A 23,645-nucleotide genomic window follows, 5' to 3' on the forward strand; every position below is an offset into this window, starting at 1 on the left:
TCATAACTAAAGAGATAAGGGGGGGGGGGGGCGGTGCGTATGAGTGACCGACTGGCTAGTTGGGGAGGGACTACAGGATGGGTGCATATGGGGAGAGATTATAGAAGGGGTGCATATGGGTAGGGATTATAAAAGGGGTGTTTATGGAAGGAGGTACTTGTGTACTAGCACGGCGGCCACGATATTTGGTTGCACAACATATAATCGCATGGCATACACCTGATGCACTGCGATTTAAAATTGTATAAGCCCCCAATACGATGCTTAATTGTATACGCACCCTAATGGGGGCTTACAATGTTAAATGCACCCCCACGCCACCCCCACTATGAACGTGAAACTAAAGCGTGGCTAGTGCAGCGAGTCTGCGAGGGGCGGCGGTATGCGTCCTACGACCTATTCATACCCCCACTATCCACGTCGGTGTGGAGTTGATTTTATATAGTGTGGCGAGCCACCGAGCCCGAAGCAGGGCGAGCGGACGTGTATTACTTTACATGTATTCCGCGTCCCCTCGCCGCGCTCGCCACACTATATAAAATCAATAGTGGATAGTGGGGGTATGAAAAGGTCATAGGACACGTACCGCCATGCTTCGGGTTCACGTTCATAGTGGGTGTGCATTTAACATTGTAAGCCCCCATTAGGGTGCTTATACAATTTTAAATCGCATACCATTGTATATGCGATAGAATGGCACACAATGCCATACAATTCGATGGTATACAATTTAAAATTGTATAACATCGCATACCATCGCATGCCTTATGGTCTGCGATGCGATGGGCGCCGTGCTAGTACACAAGTACCTGGGAGGATTATAGAAAGGGCGGCGTATGATAGGATTAGGGATGGCCATTTTTGCCATCGATGGCAAAAGTGCAGCTGGTCATCGATTGTGTATTACTATGCAATGGGTGGATGACCATCAATGTTTGTACATATCGATGGTCCTCCATTTTATATGACTGACTGTGGGCTAATCAATATACAGGGGCGTTACTTCACGGGTGTCAGGGGCGGAGCTATACTAAGTGTCCCGGTCCATTGGGGTAAAAAGCAAAACAAAACTACTTGTTTAAACTTGACATCAATGGCGGGAAACCATCTGGTTCTCCCCCATCGATGGCAAAGCTATTCAACATCAGCCATAAACCATTGATGATTTGGGAGATTATAGAAGGGGTGTGTATGATGGTATTATAAAAGCGACAGTGTATGTTGGGATTATAGAAGGGGCCACATATGATGGGATGATATTAAGTTATTATTTGTTACCAATTTCTTATATAGCGCACACATATTCCGCAGTGCTGTACAGAGAATATTTGAACATTCACATCAGTCCCTGCCCCAGTGGAGTTTACAATCTATATTGATACAAGCGGTGGTGTATGATGGGATTATAGAAGGGTGCCTATGTCCTGTCTTGCTCTGTTTTCCTGCCCCAGGTCCCCTGTTGCTCTGTCCCATCCTCCTCCCCCAGCTGGTGACCATTTCTCACTCTCGCTGCCTCTTCCTCCTTACAGGCCACGTCTGGACTGGGTCTTCCTATGCCGGTTCCTGAAGATTCAGACCGTGCTCTTCCCACGATGGACGTCGCCCAACACGCTGATGCTGGTCACGCTACTGATAGTCGCCCTTACAGGTTTGTGAGCCGCCCATGTAATGCGCACAATCCTGGGGCACTGTAACGGAGAGGGCCCTGAAGGCAGCGGGGCAGAGAATCAGGCAGTTTATTAGGATGACACAGAAAAGGTCAACATACACAAGGTCGTCAATGTCAACACCTGAGCGCGAGTACTCCCACTTCGCCTGCTTAATCGTAGTCTATATGGAAGGTGTAAAAAGTTCAAAATTTTTTAAAAATAACTCATGTCAAACTTTTTACGCGTCGACCAGACATGTCGATCTTTTGACCATGTTGACTGTCAACAGACAGGTGACGTGCCTGAGATTCCCGTTACAGGAACAAGAACAGGCCCTGTGTCCCCTATACGGTTACTTCTACTTTGGTAGCACATGCAATGTATTCTACAGGGTTAAATAACTAAGGTTCTATCACTGCCCCCTCTAATGTCTGCGTCCCAAGGACTGAGAACCTCCCCCCCCTTCATCTAATGGGCAGAGGTTGTGGAGAAATTGCAGGGGGATTTGCGTAAGAACGTCGGCACTTCTCCTTCTGTTCTTCGGAACTGGGGATGTGACATAATATTAATGGGTCCTTTTGGGTGTAATAATATTGATCGAGGACAATAATAAATACGTTATTCTATGCTCCCCTGCTGCGATTGTGCACCCCTGATGTGTGACACAATGACAACATTTCCCCTTCCTACTACAGCCACTTGTCCTCTACCCTCCTAGTGACACTGACAAGGTGCCAATATCCAGCTGAGTGCCGCTTGACTGGAACCACTTGTGATCAGAAGAATATTGATCTTATGAAGACACAGCCACTTGTCACTAGGTTTCTGCAAGGGTCCAGGGTGCTTCAGAAAGTCAGAGAAGAGATTTTATTAAAGAAGGGAACATAGACATAGAGGGTGACGGGGACCTACCATAGCAGATGACCTACCCAACCCTACAGCTGTACACACGCTGGAGCGACCCCCAGTACTGGGATTTCCCTTAAGCGCAGATCCAACCTGATTGAGCGACACACACTGCAATCTTGCTGAAGGTGGAACGACGTCAGATTGGTCCAACATGTAGTCCATACACAGTGAGACACCAAAGATATAGCTGTCTTGCACATCAAACCTAGTGCTGATCCAAGCGACCGCGGGAGCTCACAATAGGGGGGGCAATATCTATATTGTCCATCTGTGGGGGTAAATTTCCAAAGATGGAAGTTCTATTGAAGATTGGATGTTGTCCATAGCAACCAAGTATCTAGTATCTTCTAGAAGGTGCTAAATTAATAAGTAGAATCTGATTGGTTGATATAAGCAACATCCCATCTTCAATAGAACTCCTGTCTCAGTAAATGTACCCCTGCGGCTTCAGCTGTAGAACAGTGGGTCAGTAGGACGCAGTACCCATAGTTTGCCAGCAGGGGGAGATGACACCGTGCTAGGATAGTATTTACATAGAGTTCTTGATTCAGCAGGACTGCAGCACTTTACGGTACTCCAGGAAATGCGCTAGTTCAAGTTTTCCCAGTGTCATCATACTAATCTTTTCTACATTATATCTAGCCAGTATATTCACTTACCAAGGGGTGTCATGGCCGACCATTGATTAAATGACAGCATCAGTAAATGGTACATAAAACTGATACTGTATTTAAATCTGGCCATCAAAGTGGGTGAGCTCAGTGGCATTGACGACCTATTGATTAGTAAATATTCCCATAGTTCGTAATAATATATGTGCCTCTGGTGTCATGGTTATGTGTAAAATGTAATGTGCGGTGTAACTCACTTCCTCTCACCATCTCTTCTCTCCCCCCCGACAGGGCAGCTGGTGGTATATCAGGTTGGCATCTTGCCCAGTCAGTTCTATGGTGTTCTGTCAAACCGGGACCCGTCCAGCTTCAAAAAATTGGTCGTCTTTTCCGTAATGCTGATCATTATTATTTCCATGGTGAGTGTCGTGCTTTGCGCTACACGGGCTAGTTAATTTGCGTTCTGTGAACGGTGTGTCAGTCATCATGGCAACCGGAGGCACATTCATGCTGGACCGCTGTAAGCAGATTACATTATGGTATGAGGGAGCGCTACCAGTTTATGGTACTGTAGTGTATAGTAATAGGGGGAAGTAACTGCCCAGTGGAATTATACCCTGACAAGGCTAATCATGGACGGGAATCATGCACATGTGTACCTACATTAATGACGGCCTTGTGACTCGCCAGTAGGTCACACAGAATATTTCCTTATTGGTGTTTTATTCCCTCAAAACATATAAATTAAAGAAGTTGCCGTATAATGACCACACATGTAATACCTATATAACATTTTGTTTAGTGGGCTTAGTACATCTCCTAAGCATCTTTGTATCCTGCAGCTGCGCAGCGCCGAGCAGTACATCAGTAATCTGGTCTACGTCAACTGCCGCAAAGTGATGACACAACATCTACACAGACTGTACTTCAACAAACAAGTCTATTACACGCTGAGCGTGCAGCATGCACGCGTGGATAACCCGTATGTAAACACAGATTACGTGTGGGGGGTGCAGCCACTGCGCTGCCTACCCCATGCAATGGGAGTCTAGACGGAGGGGATGCCACCACTGGGCTGTAGTCGGAGGGAGTGGGATGATTCCAGCACTGGGCTGTAGTTGGAGAGAGAGGGGAGATGCCATCACTGGACTGTAGTTGGAGGGAGTGGGATGATTCCACCACTGGGCTGTAGTTGGAGAGAGAGGGGGGATGCCATCACTGGGCTGTAGTTGGAGAGAGAGGGGGGATGCCACCACTGGGCTATATTTGGAGGGGATGCCACCACTGGGCTGTAGTCAGAGGGAGATGAGTTGATGTCAATACTGGGCTGTAGTTGGAGAGAGAGGGGGGATGACACCACTGGGCTGTAGTCGGAGGGAATGGAGGGGATGCTGCCACTGGCCTGTGGTTGGAGGGAGTGGCAGTGATGCCAACACTGGGCTATTGTTGGAGAGCAAGGGTGGATGCCACAACTAGGCTGTAGTCAGAGGGAGACGGGATGCCACCACTGGGCTGTAGTTGGAGGGAGTGGCGGGAATGCCACGACTGGGCTATAGTTGGAGGGAGTGGCGGGAATGCCACCACTGGGCTATAGTTGGAGGGAGTGGAGGGAATGCCACCACTGGGCTATAGTTGGAGGGAGTGGCGGAAATGCCACCACTGTGCTGTAGTTGGAGGGAGTGGGGGTGCAGATTGCAGTAAGAGGGAAGTCTGAGTTTTACTCACTTGTGTGTTTTAGAGATCAGCGAATGACTCAAGACGTGGAGCGTTTGTGTCGAGAACTTGGCAATTTTATTAGCAAAATCCTGATCACACCCTTCACTCTGGTGTATTACTCCTATCAGTGTACTGTCAGGTCAGTGTGTATTACTCCTATCAGTGTACTGTCAGGTCCGTGTGTGTTACTCCTATCAGTGTATTGTCAGGTCAGTGCGTGTGGTGTATTACTCCTGTCAGTGTTCTGTCAGGTAAGTATGTATTACTCCTATTAGTGTACTGTCAGGTCCATGTGTGTTACTCCTGTCAGTGTGCTGTCAGGTCCGTGTGTGTTACTCCTGTCAGTGTGCTGTCAGGTCAGTGTGTGTTACTCCTGTCAGTGTGCTGTCAGGTCAGTGTGTGTTACTCCTGTCAGTGTGTGCATTACTCCTGTCAGTGTGTGCATTACTCCTATCAGTGTACTGTCTGGTCAGTGTGTATTTTCCCTATCGGTGTACTGTCACGTCAGTGTGTATTACTCCTATCCGTGTAATGTCAGGTCAGTGTGTATTACTTCTATTAGTGTGCTGTCAGGTCAGTGTGTGAAGCTGATTACTCCTGTCAGTGTGATGTCAGTTCAGTGTGTGTGTGGTGGATTGCTCCTGTCAGTGTGTGGGGTGGATTACTTCTGTCAGTGTGCTGTCAGGTCAGTGTGTGGGGTGGATTACACCTGTCAGTGTGTTGTTAGGTCAGTGTATTAGGTGGATTACTCCTGTCAGTGTTCTGTCAGGTCAGTATGTGGGGTGGATTACACCTGTCAGTGTGCGTGTGGTGGATTACACCTGTCAGTATGCTGTCAGGTCAGTGTGTGTGTGTGGTGGATTACACCTGTCAGTATGCTGTCAGGTCAGTGTATTACTCCTGCCAGTATGCTGTCAGGTCAGTGTATTACTCCTGTCAGTGTGCGGTAATGTACCCTTCTTTATTGGTGATTGCAGCTGTTTCCTTATTCATTACCATTTCCCGTCTTGATGTCCAGCACAGGGTGGATGGGTCCAGTCTCTATCTTCAGCTACTTTGTCATTGGATCTTTGCTGAACAAACTCCTGATGGGTCCTGTTATTCCCAAACTGGTTGAACAAGAAAAACTAGAGGGAGATTTCCGGTGAGTGTTTGTATGGTAACCCACCGTGTCTGGGAGCTGGGTCACGCTGTGCTGGGTATCTCCTGATACTGGGTTATGTTGGTTATCGGTTACGGCCCCATCTGCCGGACAGGTCCCCGATGATAATCCCCTTTATAGTTTATGTTGCCAGCCACTATTAGGCTGATGGTTCTTACAATACCATGTGCTTGATGCTATGTAGTACACATCAGAGCAGGCCCAGTACCAATAAGTGGCACACAGGGTACATATGTAGTAGGTTAATTCAGCACATAATGCTCAGTGCTCTTTTGGAATTGCTCATAGGATATTCCATACTTACAGTACTGTAGTAGGACTGCTCTGGTCAGTACATATACAAGCAGCTCCAAAGGTGGAATGCGTGTGAGTTCTGCGCCCTGTTGTGCCACACAAGCATATATACATGTTCTATCCCTGCAGCGCTGAGTCTCTGGCACATAATAAGCAAATAGCGCAGTTCCTAGCACACCAATAACCCATATGATGCCTTGGCTGCGTTCTATATGGTTCTGTTGCCCTGGTATCAGACTGTATCGCTTTCTCCCCTGCAGGTACAAGCATGTACAGATCCGTGTTAATGCAGAGGCGGCAGCATTCGCCAGGTGGGCATATCAACCGTATTCAGTGAAGGGGTTGGACCCTGGTCAAAGCTCTCAACACCCCTTTCACACTGCAGCTTGGACTTGGCCTTCCCTTCTTCTATCACTACCTTGCTAAAATAGATGTACCAACTTCTAAAGATCGGGGCGGCTGGGATACCCATAGAGGTTTACAAGAAGTTTAAAGGCTTCTTTGTTTTTGACCTCGTAGACCCTTTTAATATCTTCTTTATCCTCTGTCTGAAGCTTTAACCTGTTGCAGTCTAAAAAAAATTTTGCAATTCAACCAGTCTGGTTGTCATTTTTTTTTTTTATTATTCAAAAATGGTCTACATTGAATGTTGAACGATGTTAATGTTCTTATTTTAAAGTGGCCCACCATTGGATCTGCTACAAGCGCTAGGGCTGTTGAGCCTGGCTAGATGTTGGACTTGAAAGGGTTAATTGATGTTCTCCGTAAACCCAACATAATCTACAGAGACTCAATGTCTTATATAGTATTATATATGGTTTATGACCTTTTCCCTTCCTTTCTTTGTTAATTTAACCCTAAGTGCTAAGGTCATTTGTCGAAATAGGTGTGAAAATTGCCAAGCATCATAATGACCTGTAATGTTTACCTTATACAGGTTGAGTATCCCTTATCCGAAATGCTCGGGACCACAAGCATTGTGGATAAGGGATTATTACGGATTTTGGAATATATATATTTTTTTTATACTCATCTGGTGCCACGGCGGCCATAGGGTTTGTCCTCAGATGTGTCCCCAGTCCCACGGATGCTGGTGCATGGGTGAAGTCATGATGTCACCGGCGCACTCGCGGGTCCGGAGATGCCTCTAAAGTCTAATCCAATGGCTGCCGTGCACGCCAGGGGACCAGGTGAGTATGAAAAACAGTGTAGGGGGCGACAAAAAACCCAAAATATTCCGATAACCTACAGTTTTCGGAGTATCCGGATAATGGTTACTCGACCTGTATAGGAAATATAATCTTTTTGAACACATTTTTTATTTGACTTTATATAACAAATGTGAGCGACGCTGCCATTTTTTGCACGTCTCTCACAGATGTTGGCACTTTAAAGGGTTAATCATCTGGAAACCTTTGCAATAGAGTACTATATCATTTTGGTGTTTTGCATCCTGTAGGGCTGGCTCCGTGGAACACGCAAGATGTGAGCGCCGGCTGCATCATCTTATCACCACTCAGAAGGAACTCGTGTACCAGGAGCTGTGGTTGTATTGTATGTAGATTATGGGAGTGAGGCACGGAGTTGGGTGAGAGGTGGCGTTTGCAAGGGACTGGTTGCATGGTTGATATTACTCACTGAAATGTTGTCTTTCTTCAACAGTGGGAACAAACATTTTTGACTATCTGGGTAGTATTCTGAGTTACATGGTCATTGCGGTACCAATCTTTACTGGTGTCTACAGAGACATGAGCCCAGCGGAACTCAGCGAATTGATCAGTAAGGTGACAGTAATTCCTCTTATAATGTCCTCCCGCCCCATTATTACAGTACGTCTTACCACCTTTTTTGGCTTCTCAGAATGCCTTTGTTTCCATCTACCTGGTCAGCTGCTTCAGTAAGATCATGGACCTGTCCAGCAATCTGTGTGATGTGGCTGGATACACGCATCGGTGAGTGTGGTAGTGGGGGGGAGAGTGACTAACATATGGGGGACTTTGCCACTGACCAGTCTGTTCCTCAGGATTTCAGAGCTGGAGGAGGTGATGATGGATCTCTTAGGGGGCCAAAGAGAACTTGAAAATGATATGTGTCCAGAGCAAGAGGGAGATATGTAAGAATATATATTTATATTGCTTTTATTTTCCCCGCGGCACCCACCTTGGGGTTCTATTCTGACATGTGGTTCTGTCTTAGTTCTATATCTCATCCACAGGTCCACTGAGGAGCAGGCAAAGGACCCTGACGCAGTGTTTGTCTTGGACAGTGTAACGATTACAGCCCCGGGGTCAGAGTGCACGCTTGTGCGGGACCTGAGTTTACACCTGAGTGAGGGGAGCAACCTTCTGATCACAGGAGACACAGGCAGCGGGAAGTCGTCCATTCTCCGTGTCATAGCCGGGCTGTGGAAGGCCAAATGTGGTAGGAGCTAAGTGTGGGCTCTTCTCCTGACCCACATGCATCATTTATCTCCCTCCCTTGACCTGCTCTGGGCGATTAACGAGAGCCACCACGATGTCGCCAGAGATGGTTCTACACATAGGCCATACGGGAAGCTGGTGGAGGAAAAATCACTTTTTGTGTTTCTCCCTACATCCAATCCCTTCATACGTCAAACAGCCTACATTACCTTCTAAAATATTTTGAAGATCGCTGTATTCATCTGCTTGTACTTTATTTACCCCAGCAACCTCTTGGTACCATAAGACCCACTTTTATGCTGTGTGCCCCAGCTGCCGCCTTCTTCCTGTGAGCCCCAGCACTATACCATGAGCCAGAGCACCCCTATTAATACCATGAGCTCCAGCTGCATCCCTTCTACCATGACACTATCATGCTATGAGCCCCCTCACCCACCTTCAAATTTGTAGCCACAGCACCAACCTTCACACCATAAAACCTACAACCCAACTTCATTCCATGAGCTCCACCTTTATCTCCCCACCAGTTCCATAACCGTCTACCATGAAATCCACCTCCTTCATTTCATGAGCCCCCCCAGTTCCATAACCGTCTACCATGAAATCCACCTCCTTTATCTCATGAGCCCCCCCCCCCCCCCCCAGTTCCATGACCGTCCACCATGAAATCCACCTCCTATGTCTCATGTGCCCCACCAGTTCAATGACCATCCACCATGAAATCCACCTCCTTCATCTCATTAGCCCCACCACTTCCATAACCGTCCACCATGAAATCCACCTCCTTCATCTCATGAGCCCCCCCAGTTCCATGACCGTCCACCATGAAATCCACCTCCTTCATCTCATGAGCCCCCCCAGTTCCATAACCGTCTACCATGAAATCCACCTCCTTTATCTCATGAGCCCCCCCCCCCCCCAGTTCCATGACCGTCCACCATGAAATCCACCTCCTATGTCTCATGTGCCCCACCAGTTCAATGACCATCCACCATGAAATCCACCTCCTTCATCTAATGAGCCCCACCACTTCCATAACCGTCCACCATGAAATCCACCTCCTTCATCTCATGAGCCCCACCACTTCCATAACCGTCCACCATGAAATCCACCTCCTTCATCTCATGAGCCCCACCACTTCCATAACCGTCCACCATGAAATCCACCTCCTACATCTCATGAGCCCCCCCAGTTCCATAACCGTCCACCATGAAATCCACCTCCTTCATCTCATGAGCCCCACCAGTTCCATAACTGTCCACCATGAAATCTATAAATAGCACATTGCCCTCATTTGCTTCACTGTTGTTTCCTTACTACATCCTGATTTCATCTTTCATTTCTCTATAATTTGTTATGTCTTCTGTCCCCCTCCCCCCATTGTTGCGTGACCTCTTCCCCGGTTGTGACTTAGCTCTTGTGTGTGTTGTTTTTATATTTCTCTTACGTTTCCTCCATCGTGATCGTTCTCACACAAGACGCTTTAACTCCTTAGGTCGGATTTCGCTTTTCCCTCCTTTCGGCCCTCACGGTGTAATGTTTCTACCCCAGAAGCCATTCCTAAGTGATGGAAGCTTAAGGGAGCAGGTGAGATGCCTCCTATTATAGTCACCGACTGCCTGATCCCATGCAATACATTGAGTTTGTGTCTTGTTTTCAGGTGTGTGGAGAGAGAGAAAGTCACAGTAACTACTGCCAGGCAGAAGTAGTGATATTGGGCCCGATTCAGCCCTGATCGCTGGTGTGTGAATCACTCACCATCGCTGGCTTTGTTCAAATGGATGGCTTGCGTATGCGCACTGTGGATCGTGCACGTGGGCGGTTGTTTGATAATTAGTCCCATTATGCTTGATAGTGGCATTTGGGGTCAAGTCAGTCACATGAGACTCTCTGAAGTCTGCGAGTTGGTGTGTCTACATGCCGCACTTCCGGTACCGACCAGGATTCACGGATTTCAGTTTGTAGCCTCATAGGACTGCAGATGAAAAAGGGTGACATCAGGCAATGAGGGGAGCAAGATGGAAAGTGTGTGCCCTCCGTTACAAAATCAGTTGCCACAGCTCAGTGCGAGGGCGTCGCTGCGGCTGGTTTATGTCAGCATACTGTAGTCACACATACTGTACATCTGGAAAGTAGGAGAGGGTGTGGTACAGGGGTCCAACCATTGGGATCCCGACTGGCCGGACCCAGACAGCATGGCGAGAGCAACAAAGCCCCTTGCGGGCTCGGTGGCTCGCGTATTCTATTCTCCCTCTATGGGGGTCGTGGAAAAATAGCCGGTGGCCGTCGGGAACCCAGCTGTCGGTGTTTTGACAGTCTGGATCCAGACGTCGGGTAAATGTCTGTCGGGACCCCGTGCGGCACCTGTAGGAGAATGATGCCACCTGTAACATGGGCATTTATAAATACCTTTGTATGTTAATTTAACTTAATTGTGTTTGGTTTCTTTTACAATCCAGATGTGTCAAACCTGATACTCTAATTTAAGGCATTTGTGGCTTTCCGTCAGCCTTGACTAATGGTTTCTTTGATTTCAGGTTATTTACCCACTGAAAGAAATTTACCCGTGTTCTGGTGAGCGATTTCTGTGTGATTACGTGGCCATGACATTTCATTCCTCCACCTCCTCGCTCTGTCTGACATAGCGGGGTGGGTATGCAAACCTGATCACCGGGCTTCTAATTTGTACGCATACACCGTCATTCGATAATAGCCCAGCCTACTAATTTACAGCTGTGCGATCAGGTCTGAATAACCCCCCTGAGTCTTAATGTAATTCAGTGAAATAACCTCAACACTTAATACCGGGTTTACACTGCCAGCCCTCTGCACCAGGCTGTAGACTGTGGCCATCAATGCTGGATGACTGCTCCAATATGCAGCACTCGGCCAATCCAGGCTCAAAACATTGATACACAACACTGTTTTGCCATCCACTTATGTTAGTACCAATAACAAGATAGATATAGAGATAGAGATATATATATATATATATATATATATTAGAAGAAGAAAAGAAATGCAGCGGCACTCATGGACTTGTGAAAAAGAATTGCTTCTTTATTGTAGTATTTCTACGTTTCGGTTTGTCTCCAAACCTTCATCGGGAATATAGTTTAAAGGAACAGGTAGTGCTTTTATAGTGAATGAACATACAGTGAAAGAAACACATGGAAACGCCCGCCCACAGCAGGCTGGTGATGTCATAGATAATTGACTGTCTCAAGACAGTGACAGTGCATAATTAGGTGTGTGCTGAATCAATTACATACAGGTGTATATACAAAAAGTCAAGTATATACACCTGTATGTAATTGATTCAGCACACACCTAATTATGCACTGTCACTGTCTTGAGACAGTCAATTATCTATGACATCACCAGCCTGCTGTGGGCGGGCGTTTCCATGTGTTTCTTTCACTGTATGTTCATTCACTATAAAAGCACTACCTGTTCCTTTAAACTGTATTCCTGATGAAGGTTTGGAGACAAACCGAAACGTAGAAATACTACAATAAAGAAGCAATTCTTTTTCACAAGTCCATGAGTGCCGCTGCATTTCTTCTTCTATCTACACATTTGCAACAGAAGGCACCTGGCCTAAAAACTACTTCAAAGCGTGAGTGCCAGACCACCAAGACTCTTTTATTTTTATATATATATATATATATATATATATATATATATATATATATATATATATATATATATATATATATATATATATATATATACATACACACACACACACACACACACACACACACACACACACACATACATACACACATATATATATATATATATATATATATATATTCCCAAGTGTGGATCACACTCTCCTCCAACTAGGTATCAACTGCTGGGGTGCCAGCTCAGGTGCTTCCAGATAAATCCAGACACCAGTATAGCTTACAAGAGAAAATGAGGACACTCACCGGGCTTCATATATGGATAAACATTTTTTCTTTTTTTTGCCTCCTAAAGTGCATGAGGAGGAGATAGTGGGGGCCTTGACAAAGGTCTGGGGGCAGACCGAAACGTTGGCCCATGGCCCACTGTCATGCACATTGCACTTTATGTTTGTGAACTGCTGAAGATGGATTAAAAATAAAAAATGTTTATCCATATATAAAGCCTGGTGAGTGTCCTCATTTTCTCTTGGTCTTAACAGTGAAGAAAGTGTCTTTTATTCTGTCATATCGATGTTTCAAGATGCTGGGGTCTTTTTCTTATATAATATATCTCATTTACTTCTCACGGTTTCTCAGGTCGGGTTGACGATGACAGGATCCTGAGATCACTGGAAATGTCAGGGCTGGTAAGATGTGGGAGACGCCATCGATCATAAACCCTCTCACATGTTCTCCACTTTGCACATGTACTATACATGTTCTCTGTATTCCTCTGTGAGGCATGGGTGACATCTATAACTATAGCATATATATAACTATGGTATACAGAGGCATGGGCTACTTACATAACTGGCATATAGAGGCACGGGTCACCTATAGATGTCTTTCCCGTGCCATCATTAATCGATGTGATATTTTTTGTTACAGACATCTTTAGTAAACAGAACCAGGGGGCTGGACCATGAAGTGGAATGGAACTGGTAAGTCTTTGTAGTGTGTCATACATGTGTCATACATGTGTAATCATGGTCTGAGTAATGCTGCATGTCTCTGTCAGAACAGGTCGGAGGTTTTGTCACCTGGAGAAATGCAGCGTTTGGCTTTTTCTCGACTTTTTTACCTACAGCCAAAATATGCAGGTGAGATGCGCTGAGGAGCCTTGCGGTGCATACCCCATTATATAGTACCTGCAGCGCCCCCTGTGTGTGACCGAGAGCCTTACCATGTGTGTAGTATTATATAGTACCTGCAGCGCCCCCTGTGTGTGTGACCCGGAGCCTTCCCGTGTGTGTAGTATTATATAATACCTGCAGCGCCCCCTGTGTGTGAACGGGAGCCTTCCCGTGTGTGTAGTATTATATAGTACCAGCAGCGCCCCCTGTGTGTGTGTGACCCGGAGCCTTCCCGTGTGTGTAGTATTATATAGTACCTGCAGCGCCCCCTGTGTGTGACCGGGAGCCTTCCCGTGTGTGTAGTATTATATAGTACCTGCAGCGCCCCCTGTGTGTGTGACCCGGAGCCTTCCCGCGTGTGTAGTATTATATAATACCTGCAGCGCCCCCTGTGTGTGAACGGGAGCCTTCCCGTGTGTGTAGTATTATATAGTACCAGCAGCGCCCCCTGTGTGTGTGTGACCCGGAGCCTTCCCGTGTGTGTAGTATTATATAGTACCTGCAGCGCCCCCTGTGTGTGACCGGGAGCCTTCCCGTGTGTGTAGTATTATATAGTACCTGCAGCGCCCCCTGTGTGTGTGACCCGGAGCCTTCCCGCGTGTGTAGTATTATATACTGTAGTACCAGCAGCGCCCCCTGTGTGTGACCGGGAGCCTTCCCGTGTGTGTAGTATTATATAGTACCTGCCGCGCCCCCTGTGTGTGTGACCTTGAGCCTTCCCATGTGTGTAGTATTATATAGTACCTGCAGCGCCCCCTGTGTGTGTGTGACCCGGAGCCTTCCCGTGTGTGTAGTATTATATAGTACCTGCAGCGCCCCCTGTGTGTGTGTGTGACCCGGAGCCTTCCCGTGTGTGTAGTATTATATAGTACCTGCAGCGCTCCCTGTGTGTGTGACCCGGAGCCTTCCCGTGTGTGTAGTATTATATAGTACCAGCAGCGCCCCCTGTGTGTGACCCGGAGCCTTCCCGTGTGTGTAGTATAATATAGTACCTGCAGCGCCCCCTGTATGTGATCGGGAGCCTTCCCGTGTGTGTAGTATTATATTGTACCTGCAGCGCCCCCTGTGTGTGACCCAGAGCCTTCCCGTGTATACTGCCCTCTACGGAAAGTGCAGCGTTACAGGCCTTTGCCCGTCTGTGTGGCGTACAGGCATCGCTGGAGCACCACGCAGTGACTTACATGCCACCTACTGATCTGTGTGTTCTGTGTCAGTGCTGGACGAGGCGAGCAGCGCTCTGAGTGAGGACGCAGAGGTCGATATGTACACCCGCTGCAGGCAGCTGGGGATGACCCTGATCAGTGTTGGACACAGGCGCAGCCTTAAGGAGGTGAGTGTGCTCTCATCATTCATACACGGAATCATCGGTCCGCTTCTAATTCCATCACAGCTTGGAAGAACCTTCCCCTGTTTATGGGCTGCCTGTGAAGCTCATTTTTGTGCATGTCTCCTCTGTGCAGTTTCATGACGTGGAGCTGAAACTTGGGCCTGGCGGAGGGTGGGATCTGAAACGCTTGAACAAGCTGTAGCCTCAACCAGCGAGAGAAGACGTTACTGGGGGGACTGATCCAGGACTGTGCTGTCCCGACAGCCTGTTACCATCGTGTATGGAGAGCATGGACTCCTGTTTCCTATTAAACATCATTTTTACTATCTAAGTTATAGTGTCGTGCACCACTGCTGCTGTAATGGCCACGTGTTCCTGACCCAAAATGGGAAGAAAGAATTTTCCTATATCCCTACTATGAGTTTCTCCCAGCAGTGGTGGAGCTGCGTCACTCAGACACATTAGTCACCGTCTCTTACCATCGTACTGTGTCCACCTTGTGGTCATGGCCTCTCTGGGTATTCAGAGCTGTGCTCAGATACCCAGGTGCTGGTGAATCTGCACCCCAGGTAGAAGAACAATGGTTCCTAGTTACTGATGTGGCGGTAATCCTGTCTATGAAAACATGACAGAAATATGTACATATGTATTTATTTTACACAGAGTTACAGCAGTCACAGTTACACCTAATGGAGTGTTAAGTGTCTCTGTACAGTATTTACACGATGGAGCTTGGGCAGCGTGTGGTCACCGTGAAGGCGCTCTGGTGCCCATCTCACGAGGGACAATAACCTGTCGGTGAGTTACTGCGTACAATATTCCCAGTACAGTCCAGGCCAGGCAGTTCTAATACACGTCTAACAACTGGCTGTGTGCTATGTATCTGGTGGGGTCCACAAGTCTCTTACAGGAGGAACTCATTGTAAGGGGAAACTGTTTCCTGCACAGAGTTCTCTAAAATGGAACCTTGGGCTCTTCCTTGTTTTGTGCGTCACCCTGCGGCTGCCCCTCTTCCTCCTCCACCTCCTCGTCCGCCTTCCTTTCGTATTTCCTGGCCGGCGTCTCGCAGTTAGTGCTCAGAAGGACCTTGGCGCTGTGCTCCTGGGCTCTCGCACGCAATGCTGCAATGCTGTTCTCTCTCAGTTTCTCCTCAGAGATGGGAGCTGGGCGGTCAGCCTCTGCCCTCTCGCTGACGTCTGGCTGGCTGGGTACGGCCGGTGCCTCACGCTCAGGCTGCTGCACCCCATCTGCTGCCTCCAGAGACTTTTTGTGCATCCCTGCAAAGAATTGTTGGTATTCGGGTTTAGAAAATCGTCTGGGCAATGACAGGCCATCTTGAACTGAAAACAGCAAAGACAAAGAAAAGTTTAGGAGAGGCAGGAATGACGGAAAGAGGCCAAACTAAAGAGTCTGGAGCCCAAAAGGGAAGATTTAGATAACAGAAGCGGAAGGATTCCATGAATGCTCGGGTACTAGCTGTGGAAGAGAATATCGTAAATCATCCACTCAGGACATGAGCGATGAGGAAACGGGACTGGCCATTGAGAGAAGAGAAACCGGCTATTGGTAATGAAAGCAAACTCTGAGGGAGATGTGCTAACCCTTGGAGAGAGATAAAGTGCCAGCCAATCTGCTCCTTACTGCCATATTTCAGGTTGTGTTTGGAAAATGGCTGGAGCTGGTTGGCTTATACTTTATATCCACCCATTTTTTCTCCTTCATCCACTAGGTGTCACTGGAGTTACACTGGGGAATAGAAGGCGACCACAGGGAGCATGGGCACTTTAAAATAATTAATCAGTGTGACCAACTCCTCCCCTTCTACTTCCCCTCCCAGGCAGTCTTAGATCGTGCCCAAAAGGGAGCAGGTCACATTTGGCTCATCTCCTGGGCTTTTTGTAATTAGGGCATAAAGCAGCAAGTTTTGTCCTTGAGGACAGGCAGATAGTTGCTGCTACTATCTGCCTGCGACGTGGGAGCCTGCCGGAGGGAGCCGGCTGCTGCTTAAGGGTTTGCGCCCGGCTCCCTGGCTGACAGAGACCACCGTCTCTGGAGCTGTAACGGGCGCCGCTCACACGCAGCGTGCACCCGATCCTCCCCCAGCCCCACCGCCGACGGCATGGCCGCAGCACTGTGAGTATTACCCTGCCTTCCTATTAGAGGAAGGTCAGGGACACAAACGGCGGTGCAGCAGAGGGTTTTTTAAACCTGGCGCCATTATGGGTGACGGAGCTGCCAGGCGGGGGGCGGAGTTACCGCGCGGTACTTCCCAGCAGGCCTTGGCATACCCCAGCGTTCCTGCAAGTCGCGGCGGCCATCTTGGACATTTGGCGCCGTTTGAACACGCTGCTGGAGGCTCCACAGTTGCGCTGCAGATCTATCCTGACTGCAGTTGGGCGATTCCTGTCCCCTGGTGACCGTCCTGCTGAACGCTCTATCCGGTCTGTGAGTTACAGTGGGGATTAGAGCTAGGTGGAGACAGTTTGGGCTGTGTCTCAATTTAGAGCTATAGCGCTCCTAGGTATATGCCATAGCGCTGTACAAAGCTCTGTGACAGCTCTTTTACTTTCACTGTCTCTCCCTTCCAGCATAATATATTGCTGCCTATCCTATACCTACTATCTGTGATCAGTCTGGTAGTGTGTGGTGATTGCTGGGTGTTCTGTTGAACCATGGCAGGGGGTAGCTCCAAGAGGGTTACTTGCAAGAAGTGTGCTGTTAAATTTACACCTTCTAAGGAGGGAGACTCTGTATGTGATAAATGCGCTGCTTTACCCCCAGCTCCAGAGTCCCCCGTTCATACCCCTGTTTGGGCATCACAATTAGCTGATGTGATGTCTCATTTAGCTTGCGAGCTCTCTGCAGCTCAAAAGGACAGAGAAACTTCCAGAACTCAACAGGCTTCCTTGACTTCTGCTGTGCAGAGCTTAACAAAGGCCTTGACACCAGCAGAGGGCGCCATTGCTTCATCTTCTAGGCAAAATCCCCCTACCTTACTCAGGAAAAGGGTATTACAGCCCTCTGGGGATTCTGGGGAGTATGATGATATGCCTGATCTGGAGGAGGGCGAATTTGCCCTTCCAGATAATTATGATGATGATGATGATGATGTGGAACCTGAGGCTCAGGCGTTAGTTACGCAAGTGCCGGCCCCAGCCACTCCAGGTCTGGAGGACCTTATACATATGGTAAAGGTTGCCTGCAAGGTGTCAGATGACACAGACATTCCTGCTCGTCCTTCTTTCTTTGGAAAGAGACAAAGGCAGTCACCCACCTTCCCCCCAGCGGAGGAGTTGGATGAACATATATTGCAGGCTTGGAATCATCCTGATAAAAAATTCCAGGTACCTCAGAGGTTTCTGGCTGCTTATCCTCTTCCACCAGAGGGTAGAAAGAGGGTCGAGATTCCTCCAGTAGTGGACTCTTCAGTCTCACGACTGTCTAAAAAGACGGTTCTCCCGGTGCCGGGTGCAACCACTCTTAAGGATACTTCTGACCGTAAGTTGGAAGTAACCCTTAAGAACATTTTTTCAGCAGCTGGAATTATTCAGCGTCCGGCCCAGGTCGGGTGCTGGGTAAATAAAGCCATGGGGGTATGGGCTTCTCAGATCCTAACAGAGGTCCGTGAGGGCTCTGACCCTGCTTCTATTGTTCAGCTGGCTGAACAGATCCAGGAGGCATCAAATTATCTAATAGACGCCTCTTCTGACGTCTGCATGGTTGCAGCCAAGGTTTCGGCCTTATCTATATCAGCTCGCAGAGCTCTCTGGTTACGCCAATAGCAGGCTGACGCAGAGTCCAAGCGTGCTGTGGAGGCCCTGGCGTTCAATGGGGAGGTTCTTTTCGGGCCAGAGCTCGACAAGTGGATCTCCCAAGCAACGGGGGGTAAGTCCCACTTCCTTCCCTCAGCGGCTCCTCCAGCTACACGCAGGACCCCTCAAAGGCCCTCCTTTCGGTCCTTTCGGCCTACGACCAGATTCAGAGGTCGTTCCAGAGGCGGAGCTCCATCTAGAGGCTCCAGAGGACGAGGCAGAGGCGCCTCGGCAGCTGTCCAGGAGCCCAAGTCCTCCAAGCCAGCCGCATGACTGTCCACGGTCTCATCTGGGGGATCCCAGAGTCGGGGCCCGACTGCTGTCCTTCTGTCACATCTGGCTGCAGTCTTGTCAGGACTCGTGGGTAAGGGATCTCGTGACCCAGGGTTACAAAATCCATTTCAGGTTAGTCCCTCCAAACAGGTTTTTCAAGACCGGTCTCCCAGTCTCAGGAGACAAGGCGCAACTTCTGTTGTCAGCAATCAACAAGCTGCGGACAACGGGAGTTGTGATACCAGTACCCGAGGATCAGCGTACTCAGGGATACTACTCCAGTCTGTTCCTTGTGCCGAAGCCGGATGGCTCGGTAAGGCCTATACTAAATCTAAAGGATTTGAATCCGTTTCTACAAGCGGTCAAATTCAAGATGGAGTCCCTGCAGTCGGTGATTCAGGGACTGGAACAGGGAGAGTTCCTGGTATCCTTGGATATCAGGGACGCATACCTGCACATCCCCATCTGGCCTCCTCACCAGGCCTTCCTCCGGTTCGCTATACAGGAACAACACTGGCAGTTCCAGGCCCTGCCGTTCGGTCTCTCATCGGCCCCCAGGGTCTTCACCAAGGTGATGGCGGTGATGATGGAGGTCCTCAGGGCACAGGGGATTACCATCATCCCCTACTTGGACGATCTTCTTCTGAAAAATCGTTCGAGGGAGGCCCTGTTGTCCAACATACGACTCACCCAGGAGACTCTCATCAGTCATGGGTGGATTCTGAACTTTGCAAAGTCTCAGCTACAGCCGTCCCAACGTCTTCTCTTTTTGGGGATGATTCTGGACACCCAGCAGATGAAGGTTTTTCTACCGCCCGACAAAGTTCAGTCCCTGCAGGTCCTGGTCAGGTCGGTCTTGCGACGGCCACAGGTAACGGTGCACCTTTGCACCAGACTCTTGGGGAAGATGGTGTCCTCCTTCGAGGCGGTGCAATATGGCCGCTTCCACTCGCGCCAATTCCAGTTGTCTCTCCTTCACCAGTGGTCAGGGTCTCACCTGCATCTTCAGCAGCGGGTGACCCTGTCTCCTCGAGCCCGTCTGTCTCTGCTGTGGTGGCTAAACTCCGAAAACCTGCAAAGGGGCAGGAGGTTCGGCATATGGGAGTGGACTCTCCTCACCACAGACGCCAGCCTTCGAGGCTGGGGGGCGGTAACGCTGGAACACCAGTTCCAGGGTTTATGGACGAGGCAGGAGAGCTTACTCTCCATCAATGTGCTGGAACTCAGAGCAGTCTACTATGCTCTTCTGCAGGCGGGACACCTGCTGCGGGGCAGAGCAATCAGAGTTCAGTCCGACAACGCCACAGCCGTCGCCTACATAAACAAACAGGGCGGCACTCGGAGCAAGGCGGCGATGAAGGAAGTAAGCAGGATCATCCTCTGGGCTCAGAATCATGCTCAGGCCTTGTCAGCGGTGTTCATCCCCGGAGTAGACAATTGGGAGGCCGACTTTCTAAGTCGGCAACATGCCCACCAGGGGGAGTGGTGCCTCAACCCTCAGGTATTTCAGTCCCTAGTACATCGTTGGGGGTGTCCGCAGGCGGATCTGATGGCGTCCCGCCACAACTTCCAGCTCCCAACATACTTCGCGCGGACTCGAGATCCTCAGGCCGCAGGGGTGGACGCTCTGGTCGCCCCTTGGCCGTTCCAGTTCATTTACCTCTTTCCTCCCTTTCCGCTGATACCGCGGGTATTACAGCGCATTCGCAGGGAGGGGGTAACAGCGCTTCTGATAGCGCCGGATTGGCCCCGGCGCTCGTGGTACACCAATCTGACGGATCTTCTAATCGACGAGCCGTGGCCGCTACCTCTTCAAGAGGACCTCCTCAGTCAGGGTCCCTTCATCTACCCAGATTTAGGACGTCTACATTTGACGGCGTGGCTGCTGAGAGGTCCATCTTGAGACATGCAGGTATCCCTAGGGCGGTGATACCTACAATGATGAGGGCCAGGAAGGAAGTCACCTCCAGACACTATCATCGTATTTGGAGATCCTATGTGGCGTGGTGCGAAAGACGCAGAGTGTCCTCTACTCTGTTTAAGAAGGCTCGGTTGCTCCTGTTTTTACAGGAGGGGTTAAACTCTGGACTTAGACTGAATACACTTAAGGTGCAGGTTTCAGCACTTTCAGTTTTTTTCCAGAAACGTATAGCTCTCATTCCGGAAGTCCACACTTTTTTCCAGGGGGTGCTGAGGCTTCAGCCCCCTATTCGTCCGCCTACGGCTCCCTGGGACCTAGAGTTGGTCCTCAGATATTTGAGGTCATCAATATTTGAGCCGTTAGAAGAGGTGGATCTTCGATATCTCACTTGGAAGGTGGTTCTTCTTTTGGCTCTGGCCTCGGCCAGACGCGTCTCGGAACTAGGGGCGCTTTCTTGTCGCTCTCCGTTCCTCCAGTTTCACCCGGACAGAGCGGAGCTCCGTACCAGTCTCTCCTTCCTTCCAAAGGTGGTCTCAGCGTTCCACGTGAACCAACCCATAGTGGTTCCAGCATTCACAGAGGCTTCACCTGAGGATAGGTCTTTGGATGTGGTGAGGGCCCTGCGGATTTATGTCTCGCGCACGGCCTCTCTGCGCAAGACGGATGTCTTGTTTGTTACCTACGACCCAGTACGTCGTGGATGGCCAGCTTCAAAGCAAACGCTGGCCAGATGGATCCGTCTGACAATTCGTCAGGCATACCTTGCTGAGGCTCAGACGCCTCCTACTAACATAGGTGCGCACTCCACCAGATCGGTGGGTCCTTCATGGGCGGCTGCCCGTGGGGTCTCCTTGCAACAGCTCTGTCGTGCTGCGACATGGTCTGGTCGGCACACCTTTGTGCGTTTTTATAGGTTTGATACCTTTGCGGCACCAGCTTCTCAGTTTGGCCGCTCTGTTTTAAGGGGATCTCAGTGCTCACCCACCCGGGTTGAAAGCTCTGGGACGTCCCCAGTGTAACTCCAGTGACACCTAGTGGATGAAGGAGAAACAGGGATTTTGAACTTACCGTAAATCCTTTTCTCCGAGTCCACAGGTGTCACTGGACGCCCGCCTCAGCGCTGTTCTCCACCTGTTATGTTCAGTGTTAGGTTCCTATTGGGTAACCTCTGGAGTTTTCCCTTGTCAGGGTTATTTAAACATGGTTATTACACACCTGTCTCATCTGGTTTGACTCTGTGTGTGTGTGTTTGTTTTTTCATATATATACATTATTTTTCTACTATTTGTATTGAATGATGTTATGTTGTGATGAACCTCCTCTCGGATGTGTGTTATATCTTTCTGCTCCCTTTCGGGCACAATCTTTATGACTGCCTGGGAGGGGAAGTAGAAGGGGAGGAGTTGGTCACACTGATTAATTATTTTAAAGTGCCCATGCTCCCTGTGGTCGCCTTCTATTCCCCAGTGTAACTCCAGTGACACCTGTGGACTCGGAGAAAAGGATTTACGGTAAGTACAAAATCCCTGTATCTCTCTCCGGAGCTTAGTACATAGATTCCAAAGTACCAGCCAATCAGCTCCTCTCTCTCACCAGCCCCTAACAGAGGGGACACCAATCATCAGCTTCTGCAGAAAGATACAACAGAAGATATTTCAAATCAGACATGGATGGACCAAGAGAGAGAGCTAGAAAGATAACAACAAATACATCTGTGAACAGCGGTCAGTCGGTGCATACATTCAGGGGCTGATTCAGAGTCAGAAAAGCATAAAGAAAGCAGAGCCGGAACTGCAGCAGGGTCTGTCAGATTGGGGGTCTGCAGGAGGAGAACTGAAGAAGACATGCAGAGAATGCTGGCAGTGTGGCGCATCAGGGGTGGACGCTGGCGGTGTAGCGCATCAGGTGAGATGCAATTTGGTGCACAGGAGGAAAAAAAGGAGGAGCTTTGTAACAACATGGAGAACTAAGAACATGCAATGGACACTGGTGACGTGGAGTTTCAGGTTCGGCACAGATTACTGTTGTAGAACATGAAGGAGACAGAGGACAGGACATTCGTTATGGGATGAGATCAAGGAGTTAGACCAGGAGGACAGTCTAATTCAGAGTTGTACACTAATGCAATGCGTTTTTTTTAGGCTATGGTCGCCCACTGCAACTCATTCTCAATATGCGTAGACATTCGCTGCATAGACGCATAAGTGGGGAACATTGACCACTCGCTAAGTAGGTGTACAGCTAAGCAGTATGGATGCGGCAGTAGCGAAGCAAGCGCCATGTTTCGCTGGTCACAGCTGATGTCAGATACACACTCCAAAAATGGTCGTAATACGCCTGAACTTTTTGGCGCCACTCCCCATTACTTCATGTCAGTCACTCTGTGAAATATATTCCCTATAGATTGTAAACTTGCGAGCAGGGCCCTTATACCTTTTGACTATCTGTAAATTCTCAGTTTGCTGTACCGCTGTCTTAAATCGCAACAAAATATGCGCTATATAAGATCATAAGAAACTGTTAATAAATAAATATTCCTGCTACCGGCGCGATCACAAAGGAAACTTGACAGCGGAAACGTCAGCATGGCGTACAACTTTGAATTAGGCATATTCCGTAGATAATAAAGTGAAGAGCAAGAGATATTGAGACAATACCCAGGATCACCAGCGAGGGGCAGTGTGGTATCTAGAACCTGGTGCATATTACAACAGGAGAGGAAATTAGGCCTTTTCTGATAATCA

At 48.8% G+C, this 23,645-nt stretch overlaps 2 protein-coding genes across 4 annotated transcripts in view; one reads left to right on the forward strand and one right to left on the reverse strand.

Annotated features, from left to right (window-relative positions):
• The window catches only part of ABCD4 (ATP binding cassette subfamily D member 4), a 30,986-nt gene extending 15,760 nt beyond the window's left edge, over nt 1–15,226 (forward strand). The window contains exons 2-19 of one of the 2 annotated variants that reach the window (XM_083167400.1): nt 1,530–1,648; nt 3,461–3,588; nt 4,012–4,151; nt 4,908–5,024; nt 5,904–6,029; nt 6,602–6,652; nt 7,801–7,895; nt 8,004–8,125; nt 8,202–8,293; nt 8,365–8,454; nt 8,557–8,762; nt 10,257–10,348; nt 11,299–11,335; nt 13,033–13,082; nt 13,324–13,376; nt 13,459–13,535; nt 14,783–14,898; nt 15,029–15,226. In XM_083167400.1, coding sequence (XP_083023526.1) covers nt 1,530–1,648; nt 3,461–3,588; nt 4,012–4,151; nt 4,908–5,024; nt 5,904–6,029; nt 6,602–6,652; nt 7,801–7,895; nt 8,004–8,125; nt 8,202–8,293; nt 8,365–8,454; nt 8,557–8,762; nt 10,257–10,348; nt 11,299–11,335; nt 13,033–13,082; nt 13,324–13,376; nt 13,459–13,535; nt 14,783–14,898; nt 15,029–15,097 — 1,780 coding nt within the window. In that variant the 3' untranslated portion in view covers nt 15,098–15,226. Of the gene's footprint in view, nt 1–1,529; nt 1,649–3,460; nt 3,589–4,011; nt 4,152–4,907; nt 5,025–5,903; nt 6,030–6,601; nt 6,653–7,800; nt 7,896–8,003; nt 8,126–8,201; nt 8,294–8,364; nt 8,455–8,556; nt 8,763–10,256; nt 10,349–11,298; nt 11,336–13,032; nt 13,083–13,323; nt 13,377–13,453; nt 13,536–14,782; nt 14,899–15,028 lie in introns of those variants that run through there. The other variant, XR_014466302.1, reaches the window with a different exon arrangement.
• A 304-nt stretch (nt 15,227–15,530) lies between these two features.
• Nucleotides 15,531–23,645, reverse strand: part of VSX2 (visual system homeobox 2) — a 50,094-nt gene continuing 41,979 nt past the window's right edge. The window contains exon 5 of one of the 2 annotated variants that reach the window (XM_083167402.1): nt 15,531–16,172. In XM_083167402.1, the coding sequence (XP_083023528.1) occupies nt 15,850–16,172 (323 nt within the window). In that variant the 3' untranslated portion in view covers nt 15,531–15,849. Of the gene's footprint in view, nt 16,236–23,645 lie in introns of both variants that reach the window. The other variant, XM_083167401.1, reaches the window with a different exon arrangement.

The sequence above is a fragment of the Crinia signifera genome, chromosome 12, assembly GCF_055691185.1.
Source record: "Crinia signifera chromosome 12, ASM5569118v1, whole genome shotgun sequence".
NCBI classification, from domain to species: domain Eukaryota; kingdom Metazoa; phylum Chordata; class Amphibia; order Anura; family Myobatrachidae; genus Crinia; species Crinia signifera.